The following is a 21,680-nucleotide window of genomic DNA, read 5'->3' as shown; positions in this document are numbered from 1 at the left end:
CATACCCTCGGCTCATTCTGGCTTCCCACCCGCAGACACAGCCAATCGTGCCTGTATGGACGCAGGACGCCCGACCAAGCCGGAGGTAACACGGGGGGCGCGAGCCTGCGACCCCTCGTGTTGGTAGGCAAGGAATCTACCGCTACACTACCTGCATGGATGCCCTCTTGTCAGAAGAACATCGGAAATCGGGGATAAAAAAGCCCTTTACGTGAACGCAAACTATGCCGGATTTTCGCACGTCTCCTGAGAGAATAACAAACAGCCAGGACAAATGGGAGAAACGCTTGGGGCATTCAGATGGAAGAGAGAGAGAGAGAGAGAGAGAGAGAGAGAGAGAGAGTGTGTGTGTGTGTGTGTGTGTGTGTGCGTGCGTGCTTGCATGCAAGGGCCCGACTTGAAAGGCCTGAAGATTATCAAAGAGATTTATGAAAATAAATTGGCAGGACTCTCTATTGGAGAGAGAGGGATTATTGGAGAAGAAAAGCATGAATGTTTAATGGTGATCCTCCCCTGACTGTTTTTCTTTATGCTCTGCTTCGGTGGCCCGCTGTGTTTATCTCCACACACACACACACACACACACACACACACACACACACACACACACACACACACACACACACACACACACACACACACTCAAATCTTTCTCCAGCTCATGTCATCCCAGGCAGGGACGGAGTGAGAGAGGGCGAGCGAGCATTAAAGAACCCTGGTCTCTCTCCCAGTGCGCCCAGTTGGATTCCTTAAGCCCGACGCACGGCGAGGGGGATCCAAGCTCCTTCTTTCATTCTTAACTGGCTGGAAGACAAAACGAGGTTTGTGGAGCGAGGAGAGGAGGGAGAGGAGAGGGGAGGAGAGGAGGGAGAGGAGAGGAGAGGAGAGGAGAGGAGAGGAGGAGGAGGGAACGTCGGGAATTACGCACGTTGAAAAAAAGCCCCGCGGGGTCGTGAGATCATCTCAACTCTCTCTCTCTCTCCATTCTTTCGTTTCTTTGCCTCATTCAAATTTTTTATTTAATTTTTTCCCTTGATCTTCAATTTCACGGTGGCCCCCTTAAAAGGTTTAAGTAGACAACTTTTCAACGTGTGAGAGCGTGCGAGTGCACGACTGCACGTGCATACACGCTCTCCTTATCGCCATTCGGCGGGACCTTGAGTCATTGTGCCTCAAGTGACAACTTATTAAAAGTGCATGAGAATTCATTGGTGAGGATATTCAAAAGACCTCAATTGACTTCTAACTGACTGCCAGGCAGGGCCATGAAAGCTCTGCTTTTCAGCATTTGAAATGCCTGCGTCCATTTAATTAAGCGTTGAGCTACGCAATCAATGGACGGCCAACCTGTCAATCACGCTAAAAACATCTATTTGACTCTAAACGGGTGAGTTATATAAAAATTCACCCCCGTACAGTTGTCATGAAAGGTGCAATAGCTATAGATCAAAACCATTTTTTTTTGGAACCAGGCTGTTTATTCACTCTGTAAAGACGGGCATTTTAACATGGGGGTTTATAGGGATCGACTTGCTCTTACGGCCAGCCTCAAGTGGCCATTCGCACTTTTTAGTTCTTCTGCACTGGCGTCAATGCGACCAAGAAAGCCTGCCCCCTCCCTCGGCAACACCACAAAACTTTATATAAAGGTTGGTCATGGGCCAAGGACAGACTGATTAACGTCCCACGCCCACTAGCCAAAAGTGGGCAGGGCAATGGCCGTGGCCAATCACAAAAAGGCACCTAACTTCCAAACGGATTCACGTAACACCAGGAAACTTCGTAGAACGGCTGGCGGAGGTATGCACTCTACCGAGTGTCCTCTAGTTGGCTCCGATTTGACTTGCTGTTCTACATTTACACTTGAGACGACATTAAAGTGTAACTACACCCAAACCCAAATGATTTGGTGAAGCCTGACACCTAATGGTGAAAAATAGAACTACTGAACTGGACTTCTCTTATTGGCTGGTGTCTTTCAAGCAATATTTGTGTGTGTGTGTGTGTGTGTGTGTGTGTGTGCGCATCCATATCCTCTCTTCAGTATGCCAAAACCTTAAAGACAGATTTGGATTGATCTTTCAAAACATATTTTTCTCCACTTCAAACGCGTTGCTTTCTGCCGTTTCAAAAAAAAAACTCTCTCATCTAATAAACATCACCAAAGCACAGCCGCTCCTTTTTTCTTTCTCAAGTCTTTATTACCAAAAATACAAAGTAGTGACATAATACTGCCTATGATGTTCCAAAAATAAATAAAACAAAGCAAGCGTCACACTGCTGTCGGGAGACAATTCCCACGTTGAACTTCAGTTACAAAAAATTGAATATGAAAAGAAACGCGCTGATCGGCACAGAGAGCTCCTTTGGTATAGAAATCAATGCGATGCAGCTCAATGTGCTTCGTTTAGCTTAAAACGGTCAGTTCCCTCAAATAGACTGTCAGTAAATAGAACGAAAAACAAAATAAAAAAAAACATGACCTAAAAAACTTTTTCTATTTTTTAGTGTTTGTCTTTTTGTACAAGATCATTAAAAATAGATTTATTTTTCATCTTTAAAAAAATGTCAGTTTTGCCTTCTGCAGTATTCAATTACAGTATATACATCATGAAAAACACACAGTACCAAGTGTTTGAGCTCATCACCAGGTAAGATGCAATATAATGGAAGGCAAGGGCTTTTTTCAGGTTCCCTACAGACCCCCCCCCCCCCTCCAAAAACAGTATATGAAACAAAAAATCAGAAAACACATCGAGGCGTTCCACCACATACGATAGATAACCAGTGTTGCCACAATAACCACAAATTCTGCGACTTCGATACGGCTGTAAAAGAAAAAAGAGCGGTTTCTGACATTGAATTGTAGAGATGTTTGCTCTGTGGAAACCGGAGTAGACAGCTGCAGTCTGGCTGTTGACAGCGAACCCCCGGCAACTTGAAAGCATGACAAACAGCATCAAACAGTCCTGCACACATCTTGAACTGAATCCCAGCCCACTCAGAAACCCATGCCAGGAGCAAAATACACAAGTGTGCTTCCTGAGCTGACAGACACACAGCAACGTATCAAAGCCCCTGTGCTGTGCAAGGTTCTGCGACATTGCCCGATGTGTTTTTAGGCCGTGTTCAGACTAGGAGGTCAAATCTGATTTGTGAACTTTAATGACTTATTAATGATTCTATCCAGATTGGTCCAGACAGTCCAAGTCTGATTTGTGTCACTTGTCCCAAAACCACATATGGAGGTCTTTGGACACACAGATCCGACTTGAACACTTGCCCAAATCAGATTTGTGGCGGTGCTGCGGACACACTCCCCAAATCAGATTTGGGAAACCAATCCAAGATAACGACGATGAATGACTTCAGCAGCAAATCGGATTTGCCCTGTAGTGTGAACACGGCCTTAGTATTTGTACGGAAGTCAAAAATGATGATATTGCGACAACACTGATGATACAGTTAACCAAAAAGGCACAATGAATGAACTATGACTGGTTACAATGACAGTTCTCCCCTTGACAATCAGAGGATACTTCATTCAAATAAGCTATCAAATAACTTAACATGGCACTCATCTATGGATGCTATGTGTGGGGTACAACGGAATTGGCTGATGCGCAGGATACTACATAAGGGAAAATGAGAGGATTCCATCGATATACCAAGCAGTGTCATTTTGTGTGCTCTTTGCCAAACGCTTGCAAGCTTGTTACGCCTAAATTACAGGAAAAGACACAGAGTGGACAAAACATGAGCACCATTTAATGGACTTGGCCTACTAAATCCACATCAGTCATAAAGGAGGAGATGGACATGAAAGGCGTTTTTTTTTAAGGCAAAGGAGATGAGGACTTGTGCAGGACGAGCACAGATCAATAAGAGTCTCTGAGAGGACTCCAGGGAGCAGATTTAATTAGTGCTACCATCTACCTACTGAGGAGGACACAATACAGCGAGTCACGGCTGCTTCCACCCACAACACATGAAGAAAACACCTGGACGTGTTGGAGGTTTTGAGCCACGTTCTCGTCATCCTGGGAGAACAGGATGTTTCTGTTATCTGCTAATTACTGTTTTGTTTTGTTTGTCTTTTTTACCCGGGGGAAAATCTGTTGAAGTCGGACATCTTTCAAGTAGGAAACGCAGGTGGGCAGCTTGTAAAACTCAAATCAAAAGCCTGCTGGTGAGGCAGTGTAACGATCAGAGTCGAAACACAGGAGGAGCTGCAGAGTGAGAGAAGGAATGAGCCTGTCTGTCACGTGTCACTAGTCTTTTTTAAATTAAAATTTAGGCATTTAAATGGCATGCTATGTTATGTTATGACAGGAGGAACACTGAAGTCCCTGTTTTATTTAATTTTTTCAAACGTGGACTGTTGCCACCGTCTTCCCTGACACCGCCACTTTGAATTCTAAATGAAAAGACAGACAATAATAATCTGCTATGATGATGAGAATTACAGCCCGGGTAACAGCTCTTTGAGATGGAAATGTAATTAATTTAATTATTAATTTTGTTTGATAAAATGACAAACTGATTATGGACATAGCTCTTAAAGGACGATACCAGTGTTTTGTGTCTGTGTGTGCGTGTGTGTGCTATGTTTTATGTGACCCTCCTTTGCATTGCTGGTGTCTGCACACTGTCAATAGGTGTTTTCAGTGCAGAAAAAACATTAGTAAATGTTAAAAATCTAATGACATCCAACATGCATTTTGAAAATGAGTGGGGAAATGTAAAGTAGACGTCAACAGTAGCACATGGGGTTAGAACTATATTGTCGTTTAAGCGAGCCTAGCGCTACGATCAAAGTGAAAACGAGTCGAATCTGCTGCGATACAACATAAGCCTGCTTTCAAACATCTAGGCACCATTCAATCAATATGAATCACCATCATCCATTACAGCCCCAACTTCCCTTTGTATTATTCCTCTTTTCCAACTTCTCCTTTTCCTTTGAGAACAGTTTTCTTCTTCTTCTTCCCGAAAGACATTTTTCAAAACGATCCAACAAGTGAAACTTACAGTGACAAACAAAAATTGCAAATAATAATAATAATTTGCCTCTTTAAGCGGGCATAACAGAAACGGACATGCATACAAGTGAATTCATGAATATTAAATCATATTCAAAATCGCGATACGTGCCTTGAGGCATTTGGTGAGTTGAAACACGTGCACTTGTGCCTCCTTAACGAGGCCAGGGCCTTAACGATGTAGGATTAAACACATTAAATAATATTACAGTAGCAATACTACAGCTGCCTTATGGTCAATCCTATATGAAATATACTGGAAAAATTAGAACTGTATCCATCTGTAATATGAGGGATTGTGTGGTTTTGTGAGGTATGAACTGGTTTGAAACATCTCTGCGTACTGAAACTGTAACTTTAGGCTAAAGTTTGGGTTTCTTCCTTGAGGTGAAGTTCACTGGCAAATTCCCTACGGACACTTTTTTAAAGTCAAATCATCCTGTTTCACACTGACAATTGATGAAGCCATAACCCATTCAATCATTTGCTGCCATATCGAAGCTATACTGTATATATTGCTGCCATTGCTATGATGACCGTCACATAGAGAGCCAACGTGGAACGTCACTTCCTGCTTCAGCACTGTACCAGAGATTTTCATCCGCCATTTATTTTCCCATAGACATTTCCTAAAATGCTTATAAAAATAGTTTTACTTGTTCAAACCAAACGGTACAGATATATTTAGAAACAGGAGAGATCGCATAACATTTCACTCGCACCAAAACGTGGAAAAAAAGCGCATAAAAAAACATCGAAAAAATATTTTCTTTAAACACGCTTGTTGTTGGTCCAAGTGAAATATTCTACGGTCTCTCCCGATTCTAAATATAGCTGAACCGTTTGGTTTGACAACGTAACACTATTTTTATAAACATTTTATGAAATGTCTATGGGCAAATAAATGGCGGATGAAAATCTCTGGTACAGTGCTGAAGCAGGAGGTGACGTTTCACTTTGGCTCTCTATAAGCTGACTTTGCTATGGTGACTTACCTTGAGGTAAGAAACACAATTAAATAGTTTCTTTCTATGGGGTGGCAAATCATTTGAAGAAGGTATGATGGGTGTATGTATAAACAGAGAGAGAGGGGGGGGGGGTAGATGCTGTGGTCTCACTGTGCTGTGCTGCCCTCTGCTGTGTGGAGGTCTGCTTGCTGCTGCTGCTGCTGCTCCTTGTTGAGGATGATGCTGATGATGTCGCCCTCGTGGTCTTTCATGTGCTCCATCAGTCGCTCTTTGCTGGTGGACTCAAAGCCACAGATGCAGCAGCAGAAGAGGAGCACACAGTACTCCATGCCGGGGCCGGGGCCGGGGCCAGGGCCAGGAGCCTGGCCTGTCCATGGTTGGGACTGGTGCTGGGGCTGCACTGGCTCCTTCGCCAGGGGGTTGGGGGATTCATTGGGCCACTGTGAAGCGTCCGTGCTGGGTGGCGGGAGGCCTGCCCACCTGTCTGCTGCTGCTGTTGTTGTTGTTGTTGTTGACGTGGGTGTCGGTACCGGGTCCACCGGGCCCTGGGCTTTGTCCCTCGAGAGCTGGAGCGCTACAGGACGCTCTGCCAATGGCTCCAACTGCCCAGACAGCTTCTGAGGGGTGCTGAGGGCATCGCAGAACATGTCCACCACGAGAGAGGGAGCAACATCAAGAGGTTCAGTTAGCAATCTTGAGTGTCGGGGCAGTGATGAGTGATGAATTTCATATAGGAGTTTCACAGAACTTCACATAGAGGGTCACGTTTTAACTGACGAAGAAGGGAGGAGGTGCCCTGACAGTGGAGGTGGTCTGCAGCCAGACCCCCCTTGAGAACTGTGCAGATACGTCACGTTAGCAGATTGTCAAAACTTTACTCAAACCTTTACTTGTCCCTAACGAAGCGACACAAACACATTTAAGAGCTTTGTAGATGAAATGCAATAGTTTTAAGGCCTTATTTTGAGAATATAAAAATGCAATGCTTTTTATTAATAATTTTAAGACCCCGCGGGTACCCTGACATACTGTATACTGATTACAAAAACACGCGTAGAGTCAGAGGCCCTGAGGTGGCTGTGCACCCTGACTCGTATAAGCCAAGGTAATAACCTCCACAACCCAATGTGAGAGGCGTTGCTTGGAGATGTGCTTGGCCAAACAAGAATTAGCACCGGGCCCAGGAGATGAATAGCTGATCACTCTTCCTGACCCCGCCCCCACCCCCGTCTTGTCCTTTCAACATTTGAAAGACTTATAAGACATAGATGTGAAACAGTTATGATAATTTCATATCACAATTGTACTGACCAAAATGATCAGGGTTATCAGTATTATCAGTATGTTCAAATGTGCCGAAAATGTTCAAAAAGTACCGATAAACTCAGTGAAATAATTTCACCGAGGCTGTGCTGTTATCAAACAGCACAGGTTTTAATGATCATTAAAATAATGAAACGGTAATACTACTAAGTACGAGAGAAACCGAAAACCCCCCCCCCAAAAAAAAAACTACAATTCCCACTGTGCTTACCGGCTGCTCTGGGAGATTGCCTCATTGATGGCTTTGTTAACCTGCTCGTAGTTGTAGTTCTGGTCTCCGGCATGCTTCCACATGTGGGACTTGAGTGAGGGAGGATGGCTGCACACGTAGCCACACAGGGAGCACCTGCAGGAGAGGTGGAAGAAGGCAGCCCAAGAGAGACGGGGGGGGGGGGGGGGGGGGGGGGGGGAGGCAGGAAGAGAGAGAGAGCAGGAAAAAGAGAGAGTTGATTTAATATGCGTGCTTAGGCTGGGCTCATCTTTCTCCTCCCTTCCATCAAGAGGAATCATCCTGACTCAAGACTCCTCAGGGGAGAGACTGAGGGAGAGACAGAGAGGATGAGAAAGAGAGAGAGAGAAGAGGGAGAGAGACAGAGAGGATGAGAAAGAGAGAGAGAGAAGAGGGAGAGAGAGGATGAAATTGCCTTCAAGTAAAGTGATGAACACATACATGTACCTCGTGGACGTCAAACATTTAGACTGACACTGGCAAAGACAAGCCCTGATTCTTTGGCCGGTTACAGCTATTTAACCACAACAGAGGCCATTCTTCTCTCTCTCTGTTGTTTGATTGATTGAAAAGTTTATTTCTTTAGGGACAGATACATAAACATAGAGCATTCACAGGAAACAGTCTTTGTTATATATCCTGACATTTATAGAATCAGAATCAGAAAGACTTTAATGATCCCCGGGGGGAAATTGGGACAAGTTACAGTAGCTCGCTCACAGAACACACATAGCATAAAATAGACAGTAGTAAATGCAATATAAGCAAATAAGCAGAAAAACACAACATAGCATAGAATAACTAGTAAATGCGATAGAAGCAAAAAATAAGTATAAGTAGAATGTCAGTAGCAAAATACAATTCGTAGAGTAAGTATACATTCCGTGTCAATTATCATTATTGCACCCTGGCCTTATATTAAGTCGGCTTGCCCTATACGTTACACGTGGCTCAGCCATGCTCAGTTAACCTATCGGCTGGCTCAGTCTCAGGGAGACTGAGCGTCTCCGAGGTGCTCTTTTAAGAGAGGCATTAAATAGACCAATGGCCACAGGCAGGAATGATTTCCTGTGCCTCTCCGTATTGCATCTAGGTGGAATCAGTCTCTCACTGAACGTACTCCTGTGTTTGACTAGCACGCCGTGGAGTGGGTGCGAGTCATTGTTCATGATGGAGCGTAGCCTGGACAACATTCTCTTCTCTGACACCGCAGTCAGGAGAGCCCAGATCCAGCCCCACAATGTCCCTGGCCTTACGGATCAGTTTGTAAACTAGCCTAAGCTAGTTTGCAATGTTTGTCCCTAGATCAGTGATTCCCAACCTGTGGGCCGCGAAGGTATTGCAAGTGGGCCGCCAAATCATTTCCAAAAAAGTATGATTTTTTTTTTTTTCTTGTTTCTTCTTGAAAACTGTAATACTGAAGGTGTTGCAACATGTTACAGGTGCTGTGTTAGTGACTGTGGAGCTTCCAACATGTTTCTCCTGTATTCAGTTCAGTCCTTTATGTTCAATTTTCAATAAAAAAGTGCTCTGAGAACGCATTATATGGCCTTTGTATTTATGGGGTCGGAGGTGGGCCGCGAACATTTTTGAGACATAAAAGTGGGCCCTGAGTTGGAAAAGGTTGGGAACCACTGCCCTAGATGTTATAACGTTGTGACTGCGGCTGTGCTGTCTCTCACCTGTACTGCTGCTCCAGGAGCTGCACGGCCTGGTCTGTGATGTCTCTCACCTGTACTGCTCCAAGAGCTGCACGGCCTGGTTCTCTCACCTGTACTGCTCCAGGAGCTGTACGGCCTGGTTCTCTCACCTGTACTGCTCCAGGAGCTGCACAGCCTGGTTCTCTCACCTGTTACTGATCCAGAAGATGCACGGCCTGGTCTGTGATGTCTCTCACCTGTACTGCTCCAGGAGCTGCACGGCCTGGTTCTCTCACCTGCACTGATCCAGGAGCTGCAGGGCCTGGTCTGTGATATCTCTCACCTGTTACTGGTCCAGGAGCTGCACATTTGGTTCTCACCTGTACTGCTCCAGGAGCTGCACGGCCTGGTGCTCCTGAGGGTGCCTCCTCATGTGGCTCTTTAAACTGTTCATGTTGGTGGTGGCAAAATCACAGCTGCAACACCTGGCAGAGAGAGGAGGGGGGAGGGGAGAGGAGAGAGGGGAGGATGAGAGAGGGGAGAGGAGAGGAGAGGGTAGGATGAGAGAGGAGAGGAGAGGTGAGGTGAGGAGAGGAGAGGAGAGAGGGGAGGGGAGGATGAGAGAGGGGAGGAGGAGAGAAGAGATGTAGATGGAGTGTGGAGTTTAATAAGCTGCGTTTTGAGGTCACTGTGTTGCTTCTATTGGCGAACTGCCCGGAAGGGAAATAAGGGATTTAGAACAAAACAGAGAGCAAATTACTACTGTGAGAGAACTAATACATTACTATGCTCTCTAGTTTGCTGCACGCTGGATGCTGCAGTGGGAAGATGCCTTTGTAGCTGCCTGGAGGGCACAGAGGCAAACACAGGGACTGTGGAGGGAGGCTACTCTTAACTACCTCATGCCACTGCACTTAACCCATGGATACCTGGTGCAGCATTTGTGTGTGTATCTCTTTAAGATGGTCTTAAAGAGATACACACACAAATGAGGGATATACACGCAAATGCCGCATCAGGTATCAATGGATTAAGTACACACACTCACACTTTACAATGTTGCACTTGGCTGCATCCATGTGACAAACTGTAGATTTATCACACAAACTTCTCCGACTAGAGGCTCACGCTCAACGCCATGTTTTGACTGTTTCAATGGCGGCAGCAGCAACAGCAGTGAAACATTGTTTAACGTTTTAATTTAATTGACACCATTAAAGTTGGATCATTACTTTTGAACAGAGCCGTGTATATAGAAGAGTTGCGACATCTCCATTCACTCCAATGGACCAGTTTTTTTTACTCTCAAGAGTTCCAGGAAGTAAGGTCCTGGATTAAGCAGCACTGTCGAGCTGCAGCAAAGTGGGCAGTTTGTGTTGTACTTTGAAAGGTGTTTATTTTTATTTTTTATCAAATTGTACATTATCAGCTTTATTTTAGCATTCAAAAGTAGCACGAGACCCCTTCCTGGCTGTTCATTGGCTAACGAGTCACGAATTTTGGACCTCCGCTGACGCCACTGTCTATTGCTCTGCTTTTGACAAAATGTAGGTCCTTTGTTACAAACAAAAAAAACGATTCACTCATTTTCTGTTGTTTTGCTAACATTTAAATCACACAAATCTTGTTCATTCTATTCTGTTTGATTAGTACATTCAAATTCAATAGCACTCAATGTATTTTTTTCTTGTCTGCTGAAAGGCTGTGTCTTGTTTGACCCTTCCCCCTGCCCCTCCCCTCCCCCCACCTCCCCCCTCTGCGATATTGGTTATTGGATCAATACAGTAACTCCTGCACTGGTGTTTTTCTAAATGTTGGCACGGTGACAACACTAGCCGGGGGGATTATTTAGAGCACAACAACAGAATCACAAATTGCTCCTGCATGAAAACAAACACACTCCTATGACTTCTATTGTCTGCTTGCTCCATGGTGGAATTGGAAAATGAAGTGGCCGTGTATGTGAGATGCCTGCAGAGCCCTGAGGCAAAGCTGTGGCCACTGGCCAGTGGAATAGAATTAAAAAACACACAATCCAGGATTTAGAAGAGCAAATTTATGGTGCATTGTTTTCACGTTCAAGAGCTTAACTCTTAACAAACCAAGTCGAGTCAAAAACAAGCAGGGATAAAGACAGTGACTGTCCAGAGTGTGAAGCAGGTCTTCATCCTCCTACCCTGATGAAGATGTGGTACGTGGAAACGCATCGGTTTATGTCCCTGCTGTATGAAAGGATTTTTAAATTGACTTCAGAGTGCAAGGCAACTTCCTGTATTAGTTTATTGGTTGGACCCCCATTAGCTGACACCTGAACGCCAAGCTAGTCTTCCTGGGGTCCAAGACAGATAAATACTAGGGGTGTCAAAAATAATCGATTATAAGATGCATCGCGATGCGGACGTGCACGATTCTGCATCAATTCACAAATGTCAAAAATCGATTATTATTATTATTTTTTTTTATTTAATAATCAAATAAAATATAATGAAGTACATGCAGTTGTTTATTTTAATTATGGATCATAATACAATGCAATTCCAAATGCACTTTTATTTTAAAAGTAGCCACACAGTGAGAAAAAAGAAAGTGAGAAAAAATAAATCATGTATTGCGGAAAAAAGTGATGCATCGATTTAAGATGCATCGAGATGCATCGATAATCGTACTCGAATCGAATCGTAGCCCTCTGAATCGTAATCGAATCGAATCGTGAGGCCAGTGAAGATTCACAGCCTAAATACATGTATTTTCTTTTGTTGAAGATGAAGCAAGTTATTTGACACTAATATAGGTTGTTGTTGGGTTTGTTTTGTTGGCTGTGCTCTCCCTGACGCCTATTCTATTGTGATTGATTAAGAAATCAATTCTGTTTGGACTGCATCTGCTGTGGCACTGACTGGTCATCCTTGCGAGTGGGGAAAGAGCGGAGTCACTTTTATGCTATGCCCAGGTTCCCCCTAGGCCGGGCATAACAGCGGTAGTTAAAATTTAATGTTATTCCCAACTTCCACACAGCAGATGTGAGGCCACAAAAAAAAAACAGATCCATTGTATGAGTGAGTGAGCAAGTTTTAAAGCAAAACTTGAAATCTGCTCAAATTGCCTAGCCTAGCTATTAACATACAGGTGTGTTGTTGCAGCACTCTGTACTCGGTAACATTAGATTAATTATTGATAAGATCCCGCCCCCTATATCGACCAGCCAATCAGGTGTCCCGGACAGTATGTGTCCTGAATAAACACAGTGGATAGGTGTGACTCCAGACCCATATGAAGAGTGACGACAACTGCGATTCATATGGGGCTGGAGAACCAGGCTAGGTGATGTTAGCAATGTCACCTGATGGTCCAGCTTGGTGTGACTCTAGCGTGTGGCAAAATGCAGAACACAGCGAGGGAGAACTGAGGCCATCAAATATGTATATATGCCTCGCAGCTATTTACTTCCTGTTAAGACAGCAAGTTTGTGTTGACACCACGGAGGCGGGGCTGGGTGTTGAGACAAAGGCCATGTGCTGCTGACACACATCCTGTGTGTGCGTGTGTGAACACAGCGCTGCCGCGGTGTGACAAATACAACAGCTCAGTGTGTGACTTCACTGGGTCTTCATGGATCAAATCACTTTGCTGGACTGGGCTTTACCTGGCGCCCACTGCCACCTAATGGGCATCCATGAGATGACATGTACAGCAAGAGTACAATGTAATTCAGAGGGAATGAACCCATATGGATAAGATAAGTCTGTTTTCATGTGGTAAAAAAGGGGGGGAGGGGATGAAGTCTGGAGCCTGTCTGGTTCGCTCGCTCACTCACCATTAGGGCTGCCACTAACGATTCTTTTCATAATCGATTAATCGTGGAAGCTCTACTCACCAACAGTCAATTGATTATGGATGCACCAATAGAAATAATGGTAATGGATAAATGGACAGTACCAGGATAAGACAGGACACTGGACTCTGAATGTTCCCATTACTTATGCAGGGGTGTCCAAACCTTTTTTGAATGGGTTCCAGATTAGATCATGTGAAAATGCCAGGGGGCCAGGTGCTTCTCGCATCATATGAGTTATACAAAAATAAAATAAAAAATCACGTACAAATGTACTTTGTTTACCATCTGAAAACATTAGTTCTGCATGTGCTGTTCCTACCTGGTGCTTGTACAAACTGTATAACAGTGCTGTCATCGTTAGGTGAAGGGAAGAAATTCAAAGTGAACTTGCTTGATTAACCAATACTGTGTGGAGGGCCACATATTAGTATATTTTGAGAGACAAGATGAGGGCCACTTAAAATCTGTCCGCGGGCCGCAATTGGCCCCAGGGCCGGACGTTGGACGTGCCTGCATTACTAGAACCTGTTAGCAACTGTAGGCAGTATGGCATGTCAGATATCGCAGAATGCCATTGTGATCCTTTGCCTATTTTCACAAAGATGGTATATCTATCAACATGGTTATTAGTCAACCAATTTTGTCCGGTCAGGTCACCAAACTGACTATGCCATATTCAGTTGGATTAGGCTTCATCGGGACAATGTGCACAAATAAAATATTAACCCAGGGATAAGAGATCTTTGAAATGAGTCTCCCGAAAGACAGAGATGGGTGTGTCTAATCTATTGTGGAAATGTACCATGCGTCATACAAGACTCCTGCAAATGACACAACATGACAACATGGCTGCAGGAGTCGTAACAAGAGCAGAGAGCCGAGGACTTTGGGTCTGAGCTCAATATCTGAAGGAATCTATTTGGACATGACTAGTTCTCTCTGAGGGTGTTTTTTTACTGCGCATTTTACAGCGGGAACAAGAAGACCACATTTTTACTCACACAGGAGCAGTCCGTAAAAAAATACTGACACGGCAGATTTGGATAGGACTGTAATAAATATACATAGGCTCTGTTATTACCCACACTCCCCCTGTAAAACTAAGCCTGTCCCAATTGCTCAGCAAAAGTAATGCATTGGAGTTACAGGGTGTCTGCAAGTCACATTCGGCCGAACCGAAGACTTTTTAATATTCAGAAAGTAATGCAATGAATGAACGACTGGATTTATTTGTGACACTTGTTAAAAATTAGGGCTGCAACTAACGATTATTTTCATAATCGATTAATCTGTCGATTATTTTCTCGATTAATCGATTAGTTGTTTGGTCTATAAAATGTCCGAAAATGGTGTGCAAATGACGATCAGTGTTTCCCAAAGCCCAAGATGACGCCCTCAAATGTCTTGTTTTGGAGTAAATAAATCAGAAAATATTCACATTTAAGAAGCTGGAATCAGAGAAGTTTGACCTTTTCTCTTAAAATTGTACTGAAAACGATTAATCGATTATCAAAATAGTTGTCGATTAATTTTCTGTCGATCGACTAATCGTTGCAGCTCTATTCAAAATACACAATGAACAGATAAAAACCCCATGCAACAGTATTTAAATGATCAAGGATTTAAAACACAATAAAGTCCATGAGTTGTTTCCGTTGTGGTAAGACCACCAGTTTGAGTAAATAAACATAACTGTTAAAACAACTCATGACGTTAAGCCAATAAACCGCAAAAGTGAATTTCTGTGAAGACCTTTTTAAGGCCTTGGGTTTTAGATCATATAATTGCAGACTTTTTCAGGACTTGCAGACACCCTGGAATGCTCTTGAGTGGCCAACGCTTGTGTCTGAGCAGTGAGGTCGGTGGTATTTGGGAAGGTTCTTCACTCACCGGTAAGGCTTGTCAGAGTTGTGAATGCGCCGGTGGTTCCTCACCCCGACGTAGGTGGAGCTGGTGTAGTCGCACACATCACACTTATACACCTTCTGCAGGCTGCACACTGCGGACAAACAAAGTAGATGGAGACATTTCTGAAAACGCCATCGACAAAAACACTGACAATATGAGGTGACTGAGGTCCTTCTGTAAAAACTGTGAAGAGGGAGGGTCAGGGAGGGAGAGTACATGTTGATATAAAACACATTAAAACCTAGGTCAGGCTACAGGTCGTAAGGACACCTCCCTAACTATGTACTATAATTTAAAGCAATGATATCCTTACAAAAATCTACTTTTAAGCGTGCCTGCTGCCATCTTCATGTGTGACGACCATGTTTGTCCTGTTGCGTAGTGTGAACACTTTCAAGTGTTTAGTCTGAACTGTCCTAGTCGGGCAAGACTGGAACAGTCTCGTGGTCTCGGCTTAATAAAGAGTTATATCATTGAAAACCTTGAAACACTGAAAATGTTTTTTGTATCACTTTGACTGAAACATCATAAGGCCTTTTATATGCTGGCTACATTTCATGACCGTGATTGTAAAGTGGACATTTTCAGACAGTTTTCATCCGTCTGCAGGGATTTCCTAGTCTCTTAGAACAGACGAGTTGGCTTCCGCAATTTTCAAATGCTTCCGCCATACCGTCTATACTTCGTGGGGGAGAATCATGCACCAACCGGAATGGGAAGCAGAAAGGCGGGTCTTCCGCTCATTAGTCCAATCAGAATCCAATATGCCGGCAGAAAGGCGGGTCTTCCGCTCATTAGTCCAATCAGAATCCAATATGCCGCATTCGCGTGTCGTGATTGGTCGGATTCCGTAGAACTTCCTTCCAGTCTGAAGGTTTTTTTCCCAACTTCCTTGTGCATGTTCTGGGGGTGTAACGTACAGACTGTATATAGCTGCATTCGCCGGATGTAGATGATACAGTCTGTTTTAAGAGACTAGGGATTTCCTGAACAAGGCTACCCAACGTGGTGGGCCAAGGTTTCACCCGTGACAATGTGCTGCTGCGTCTCTCACCTTCGTCTGTCACCTGCTCAGCATCGTCCACCATGGCCACGGTCTCCGTCAGCGGCGTGAGGGCCGCCACGGTGTTGCTCAGGCTGTGATGCTCTCGTTCATGGTTTCTCAGCTGACTCTACGGTAGACAAATACAACAAATAACAAAATAAACTATCACACGCCATGAGTGTCATATATAGAAATTGCAATATACACAGCCCTCTATGTATATTTTCAAATTAAATTTGAACATTTCAGGTTCTAGTTTTGATTGCCTTGAGGCCTGATATGAAAATCCATTAAATCTGACTTTCCCCCCACTTCCATGATTAGGTTATAGTAAACGACACAATCGGGATGAAAACAAAAGTAGACTCATTTATTTTCAAGATATTAAAACGGATAAGAAAAACAGCTTGGCTGCATAAGAGTGAAAAAAGTGACATTTAATGGGTTTTTAATTTCCGGCCTCAAGTCCATAAAAACGAAGCAATTATTTGAAATGTGTGCATAAACTTGATATGATAAACTTGGACTTATTGAATAAATTAGTAACTTTCTGTCCGTTAAAATGTTCTACGACGTTCTTCACTTTTGGTGCGTCTTGGAGGGTGAGCTCAGTAAAAATCAAAACTGTCCACATTTAGTGGAGCATTGATTCTGTCAATCTGTTAATCAACACTCCACTATATGGCCCATCATTCAGCCTCCACTATAGAGAGTAGGGATGTCAATTTTCGGTTAATTTCACTTTCGATTAACCGACGCTAATAATCGATTAACCTATCGGTTAATTCATAATTTTTTAATATTAAAAAAAAAAAAAAAAAAAAATGTTTTTTTTTTTTTTGTGTGTCTATTTACTCAATGAACTCATGCCCAAACAAGGCGTGTCTATTTAGATGCTGAAATGTTAATGCTTTTTGTGTTAGAATTTCTAACACAAAAAGCATTAACAAGCATTAACAAAAAGCATCAACATTTCAACACAAATTCTTTTTGTGTTAGAATTTCTAACACAAAAAGCATTAACATTTCAGCATCTAAATAGACACGCCTTGTTTGGGCATGAGCTCATTGAGTAAATAGACCAAAAAAAAAAAAAAAAAAAAAAAAAATTATATTAACTGATAGACCGACAGCAATAACCGAACAACGACGTTAGCGACGGTTAATCGATTAACGGTTAACCGTTGACATCCCTAATAGAGAGCCAAAGTGGAACGTCACTTCCTGCTTCAGCACTGTACCAGAGATTTTCATCCCCCATTTATTTTCCCATAGACATTTCGTAAAATGCTTATAAAAATAGTTTTACCTGTTCAAAGCAAACGGTTCAGATATATTTAGGAACAGGAGACATCGCATAACATTTCACTCGGACCAAAACGTAAAGAAAATGCAGGTTTAAAGAAAATATTTTTTCAATGTTTTTAAGTTTTGGTCCAAGTGAAATGTTCTATGCTCTCTCCCGATTCTAAATATAGCTGACCCGTTTGGTTTGACCAAGTAAAACTATTTTTATAAGCATTTTACGAAATGTCTATGGGAAAATAAAATGCGGAAGAAAATCTCTGGTACAGTGCTGAAGCAGGAAGTGACGTTCACTTTGCCTCTCTATTGGAAACTTTCGGGGCCCAATTCTAACCCAAATCTGTCAGATAATATGATGAACTTAATGATCTCTGCTGGAGTCTCAGGATAGCGGCATAATCAATAGATCTCTCCTCTACCTGCATCGTGGAAACGAGGTGAACTCCAGTCCTGTCCTAAGCTCCTCATCTCCTCATCATCTCATTTCATCTCTCACTATCAAGGGCCATCACCTCACGTGGCCAATTTGTCCACTGTTTGGGTTGCACAGACACAACAACGCGGGGAGACATTTTCTTCTTGATGAGAACGAGGTGGCGGTCCGAGAGGAGGAGGGCGGTGAATATTATCAGCATCCCGGGATGTTGAGACATGTACATTGGCATGCATATGCTGTCCTGATTGCCTCTGCCTCTCCTTTTAGCTTAAGCTGTGTTCACACCGAGATATTTATTTTTCTCCCTGTCGCTCGATTCAACCCTTTGGAATCGCTCTGTCGCTATGTTTAAATTGCTCCGCAAACCGGGAGTGCACTCGGGCCGAGGTGTTCATACTCAGAGCTCGGAGAGAGGGAGAGACTATTTGTGCACAATTGGCAGCACCTGTGTCGGCCCGCTGATAGATGTGGGCGAGGTGCAGCGAGAAACGAGAGAGATCTTCACTGTCAAGAAACAAGCAGCACAAAGCTCTAACGTTAGACAGGATGAAAACACAAACAACACAACTGTGTTTTCCCCCGATGCAAGAATGAATAAATACTCCAGGGTTACGGCAGCCAATCAGCGTTGAGCGGCAAGCGACTGTTGGCAGTGAAATTTCGCTCGAGTTGGGATATTTCATCTCGGGCAACGAGCGAATTTTCGCGCTATTGCTCTGTCTCTGTCGCTCGGACGCCCAGCGATTTTTCTCCCGGGCGAATATACGCTCAATCGCTCATTTGCATTGACTTTGTATGTAAACTCGATGCCAGCGAAAAACTTTAATAGGTCGGTGTGAACGCACCTTTAGTTGTGGTTTAGCATAGCCTGAACGTCCGTCGCTGTCTACAATGACTAAGGCAGTAGGCAACCAAGGCTAGCTCAGACCTCAAATATGATTTTAATATTATGAACATCATCTTAAACAATGTTTCGATTTTTGGATGAAGAAAAAAGAGAGGACTTTACTGCTTGCATTTGAAAAGCTCAAATTGCCGACAGGTGAAAGTGAACTTTCAGCAAAACCCACCTTATAGTGGAAGGCATCTGGGCACTGCTTGCACTGGTACATCCTGGTCTTGCAGTGGTGGATCATGTGGCTCTCCAGGTCCTTGCTGTCGGAGGCGATGTGCTCGCAGATGGGACACTGGTACGGCTCCCTCTGCCGGTGCACCCGTAGGTGCTGCTTGATGTAGCCCTTGTTGCCGCTGCTGTAGCGGCACAGGCGGCACCGGTACGGCCTCTCGCTGCCGGGGAAGTAGTCCACCAGACCGCCGTCGGGCGAGGCGACGACCGCGTCCACCATCCCGCCGATGCCGCACACGACCCCGTTCCCCGCCACCACGCCGCCCGCCGCCCCGTGTTGGAACTGCGCGTTGTCCTGAAGCTCTCGCAGGATGTCCTCGTCCGAGGCGTTCTGGTCGGAGCGCTCCCGGAGTCGCTCGATGACGGTGAGCAGAGACAGGCTGATGCCGGCTTTGGTGGCGGGACCTTCGTCGTCGACCTCCGCCAGCGCCAGGCTCTCCAGCCCCTCCTCCCTGCCCTCGCCGTGGAGCTCCAAGCCCAGCAGAGCCGCCGCCGTCTCCGCCTCGGACGCCCTCGCCGCTGCTGCTGCGGACGTCACCTCCACCAGTCTCTGGCCTGTGTCGGGACTCTGCGCCGGGGCGTAAATGGTCCTGAGACCTGCCGTGGCGCTGGAGGTGGGGAGCTCGGGGGTCCGCATGGGCATCGTGACCAGGGCCTCGGCGGCCAGCGAGTGCAGGCGCAGAGACTCGGAGTGGGTCCTCCTGCGACCGACCGGGGGGATGTTCTCGTCCCGAGGCGGCTCGCTGCTCATAGCGATGGAGGGTTTAATATCAGCTCCTAACGCCTGTCTGTCGCTACCGCTAGCGGCGCTCCAGCTACTGTCCGCTTCTACCTTGACCGCTCTGTCTGATTCCGGCTGCTGCTGCTGCTGGTGAGCGGGCTCCAGGTGACACATGTCTTCTACCTCAGCGTCCAGTAGGCTCTTGTCCTCGGCCATGTCCGGGCTGAGGAGAAGGGGATTGGCGGCCATGACGGAGTCCTCGGCCGAGGGCAGGCGCTCCACGATCACGTTGATGTGGCCGGCGCTGTTCGGACTGCTGTTGATGATCTTCTGAGCCGATGACAGTAGGCTGTCTGACACGGAGGAGGTGCCGCTGTGGTAACGATCGACCTCCACCTCGGTCTCCGCCTCCGTCGTCACCTGCACCTCGACCAGCGGCTCCTCTTTGATGGGGTAGACAATGCTTTCCTCCTCTTCCTCTGCCGCCGCCATCGGGCTTTCCTTGTGATTGCCGACAGGGTGATTAATCAGATCCCTCTTGTTGTCGACGGCCAAAGGAGCGCAGAGCTGGAGCTTGAAGGTCGCAGGGATCTTTTGCAGGCTTTTGTCTTGCAGAACGGCGGGGGAGAGAACAAGTTCCTCTCTGGTTGCGGCGGTGTTGGCGAGAGAGAGGCCTGCCGAAGCCTGGGCCTCTCTTCTAGCGGGAGCCCCGTCTTCGTCCTCAAAGATGGGGTAAGAGCAGTCGACCAGGCCGGCGTGCTTCCAGGCGTGGGTCTTGAGCATCCGCTGCTGGCTGCACACGTAGCTGCAGATCAGGCAGCGGTACAGGCCGTACTCCCCGTAGCTGTACCACTTCTTCTTCTGCTGGAGCTGCTGGGCACCGTCCTCGGAGCTTTCGAGGACCCCGGCACACGCGCCGGCGCCTCGAGCCCCGTCGGCGTCCCCCCGTCTCAGTGCCTCTTCCTTCCCCTCGCCGTGCGGATGAAGCTCCGTCGCGGACGGATCCCTTCCCGGGTCGCCTCCGTCGTCGAAGTGCAGCCTGACGTGCGCCTCTAGCTCCGCCTGGTGGCGGGAGGTGAAGCGGCACTCGGAGCACATGAGGATGAGGTCGCTGTGCTGCTCGTCGTGCTGCTTCAGGTGCTCCTTCAGCAGGGGCAGCGTGGGCGACAGGTAGCGGCACAGGCTGCACTGGTAGCACGTCACCGTCCGCTTGTGGCTGCTGACGTTGGTGCTGCCGGTGAACTCCGGCGTTACGGCGATGCTGTTGTTGTTACTGTCACCTGACGCAGAGGGAGGGAGGGCGCTGTCGGTGGAGCCGGCGTCCTCGCTCTTCCTCCTGGCTTTCCTGTAGGGCGAGGCCCCTCTGCTGCCCCTCGCTGCCTCTGGCGTTCCTCCTGCCCCTCCGGGAGAGGCCTGCTGCAGGGCTCTCTTCTGTCCGGCCAAGGTGCAGCGGCGCTGGGGCCGTTTCTCCACGATCTTGCTGAGCTTCTCGATGACCTGGATGAGGGAGTCTGCAGCCTGTTTCTGCTGGAACCTCTGGGAGGCGTCCACCTCCTCAACCGCTTGAATGGTTTGGGCTTGATAGTGGGAGCCCAAGGCTGGCGGGGTGGAGGTGGTGGTGGAGGAGGCAGCATGTGTGAAGAGTACGGCTACATCACTGATCTCCTCCATGACCTGGACAGGAAACACAGCAAAAAAAAAAAGTGTAATGTGGCTGATGCAACAATAATAAACCTTTTGGGTTCAACAGAAATGTTACACCGCTAAAGGTGCCGAATAAAATCCTGGAATGATTTATCTGATTTGATATCAATAATAATGATAATATAGGCCTACTAACTGTGGTCAGGGTTAAGAGGTCAGGAGGGGGATGACACTGACTGTATATATATATATATATATATATATATATATATATATATATATATATATATATATATATATATATATTTAGAACACGGCTCTCTTGAATACTCGATTCTGATTGGTCAATCAACAAGATTCACCGGTCATTATTTCTCGACAACCGACCGCTGCTCTGCCACACCTGGATTAATCAGTTGATAAGAGCTTTTGTCAGCAAACACTACTAATTAGGCCAA

The 21,680-nt window shown here is 45.7% G+C and overlaps 1 protein-coding gene across 1 annotated transcript in view; it reads right to left on the bottom strand.

Moving 5' to 3' along the window:
* Window positions 1–6,036: 6,036 nt before the first annotated feature.
* The window catches only part of znf507 (zinc finger protein 507), a gene marked incomplete at its 5' end in the record, with an annotated part of 64,708 nt that continues 49,064 nt past the window's right edge, over window positions 6,037–21,680 (bottom strand). Inside the window, 6 exons of the mRNA XM_083662157.1 lie at window positions 6,037–6,637; window positions 7,545–7,679; window positions 9,583–9,687; window positions 14,928–15,036; window positions 16,000–16,117; window positions 18,802–21,252. Coding sequence (XP_083518283.1) covers window positions 6,157–6,637; window positions 7,545–7,679; window positions 9,583–9,687; window positions 14,928–15,036; window positions 16,000–16,117; window positions 18,802–21,252 — 3,399 coding nt within the window. The 3' untranslated portion in view covers window positions 6,037–6,156. The remainder of the gene's footprint in view (window positions 6,638–7,544; window positions 7,680–9,582; window positions 9,688–14,927; window positions 15,037–15,999; window positions 16,118–18,801; window positions 21,253–21,680) is intronic.

The sequence above is a fragment of the Poromitra crassiceps genome (genome assembly GCF_964638095.1).
Source record: "Poromitra crassiceps genome assembly, chromosome: 28".
In the NCBI taxonomy this organism is placed as follows: Eukaryota; Metazoa; Chordata; class Actinopteri; order Beryciformes; family Melamphaidae; genus Poromitra; species Poromitra crassiceps.
The sequence above is the reverse complement of the archived record's forward strand: the minus strand, read 5'-3'. Positions and strand labels throughout refer to the sequence as shown.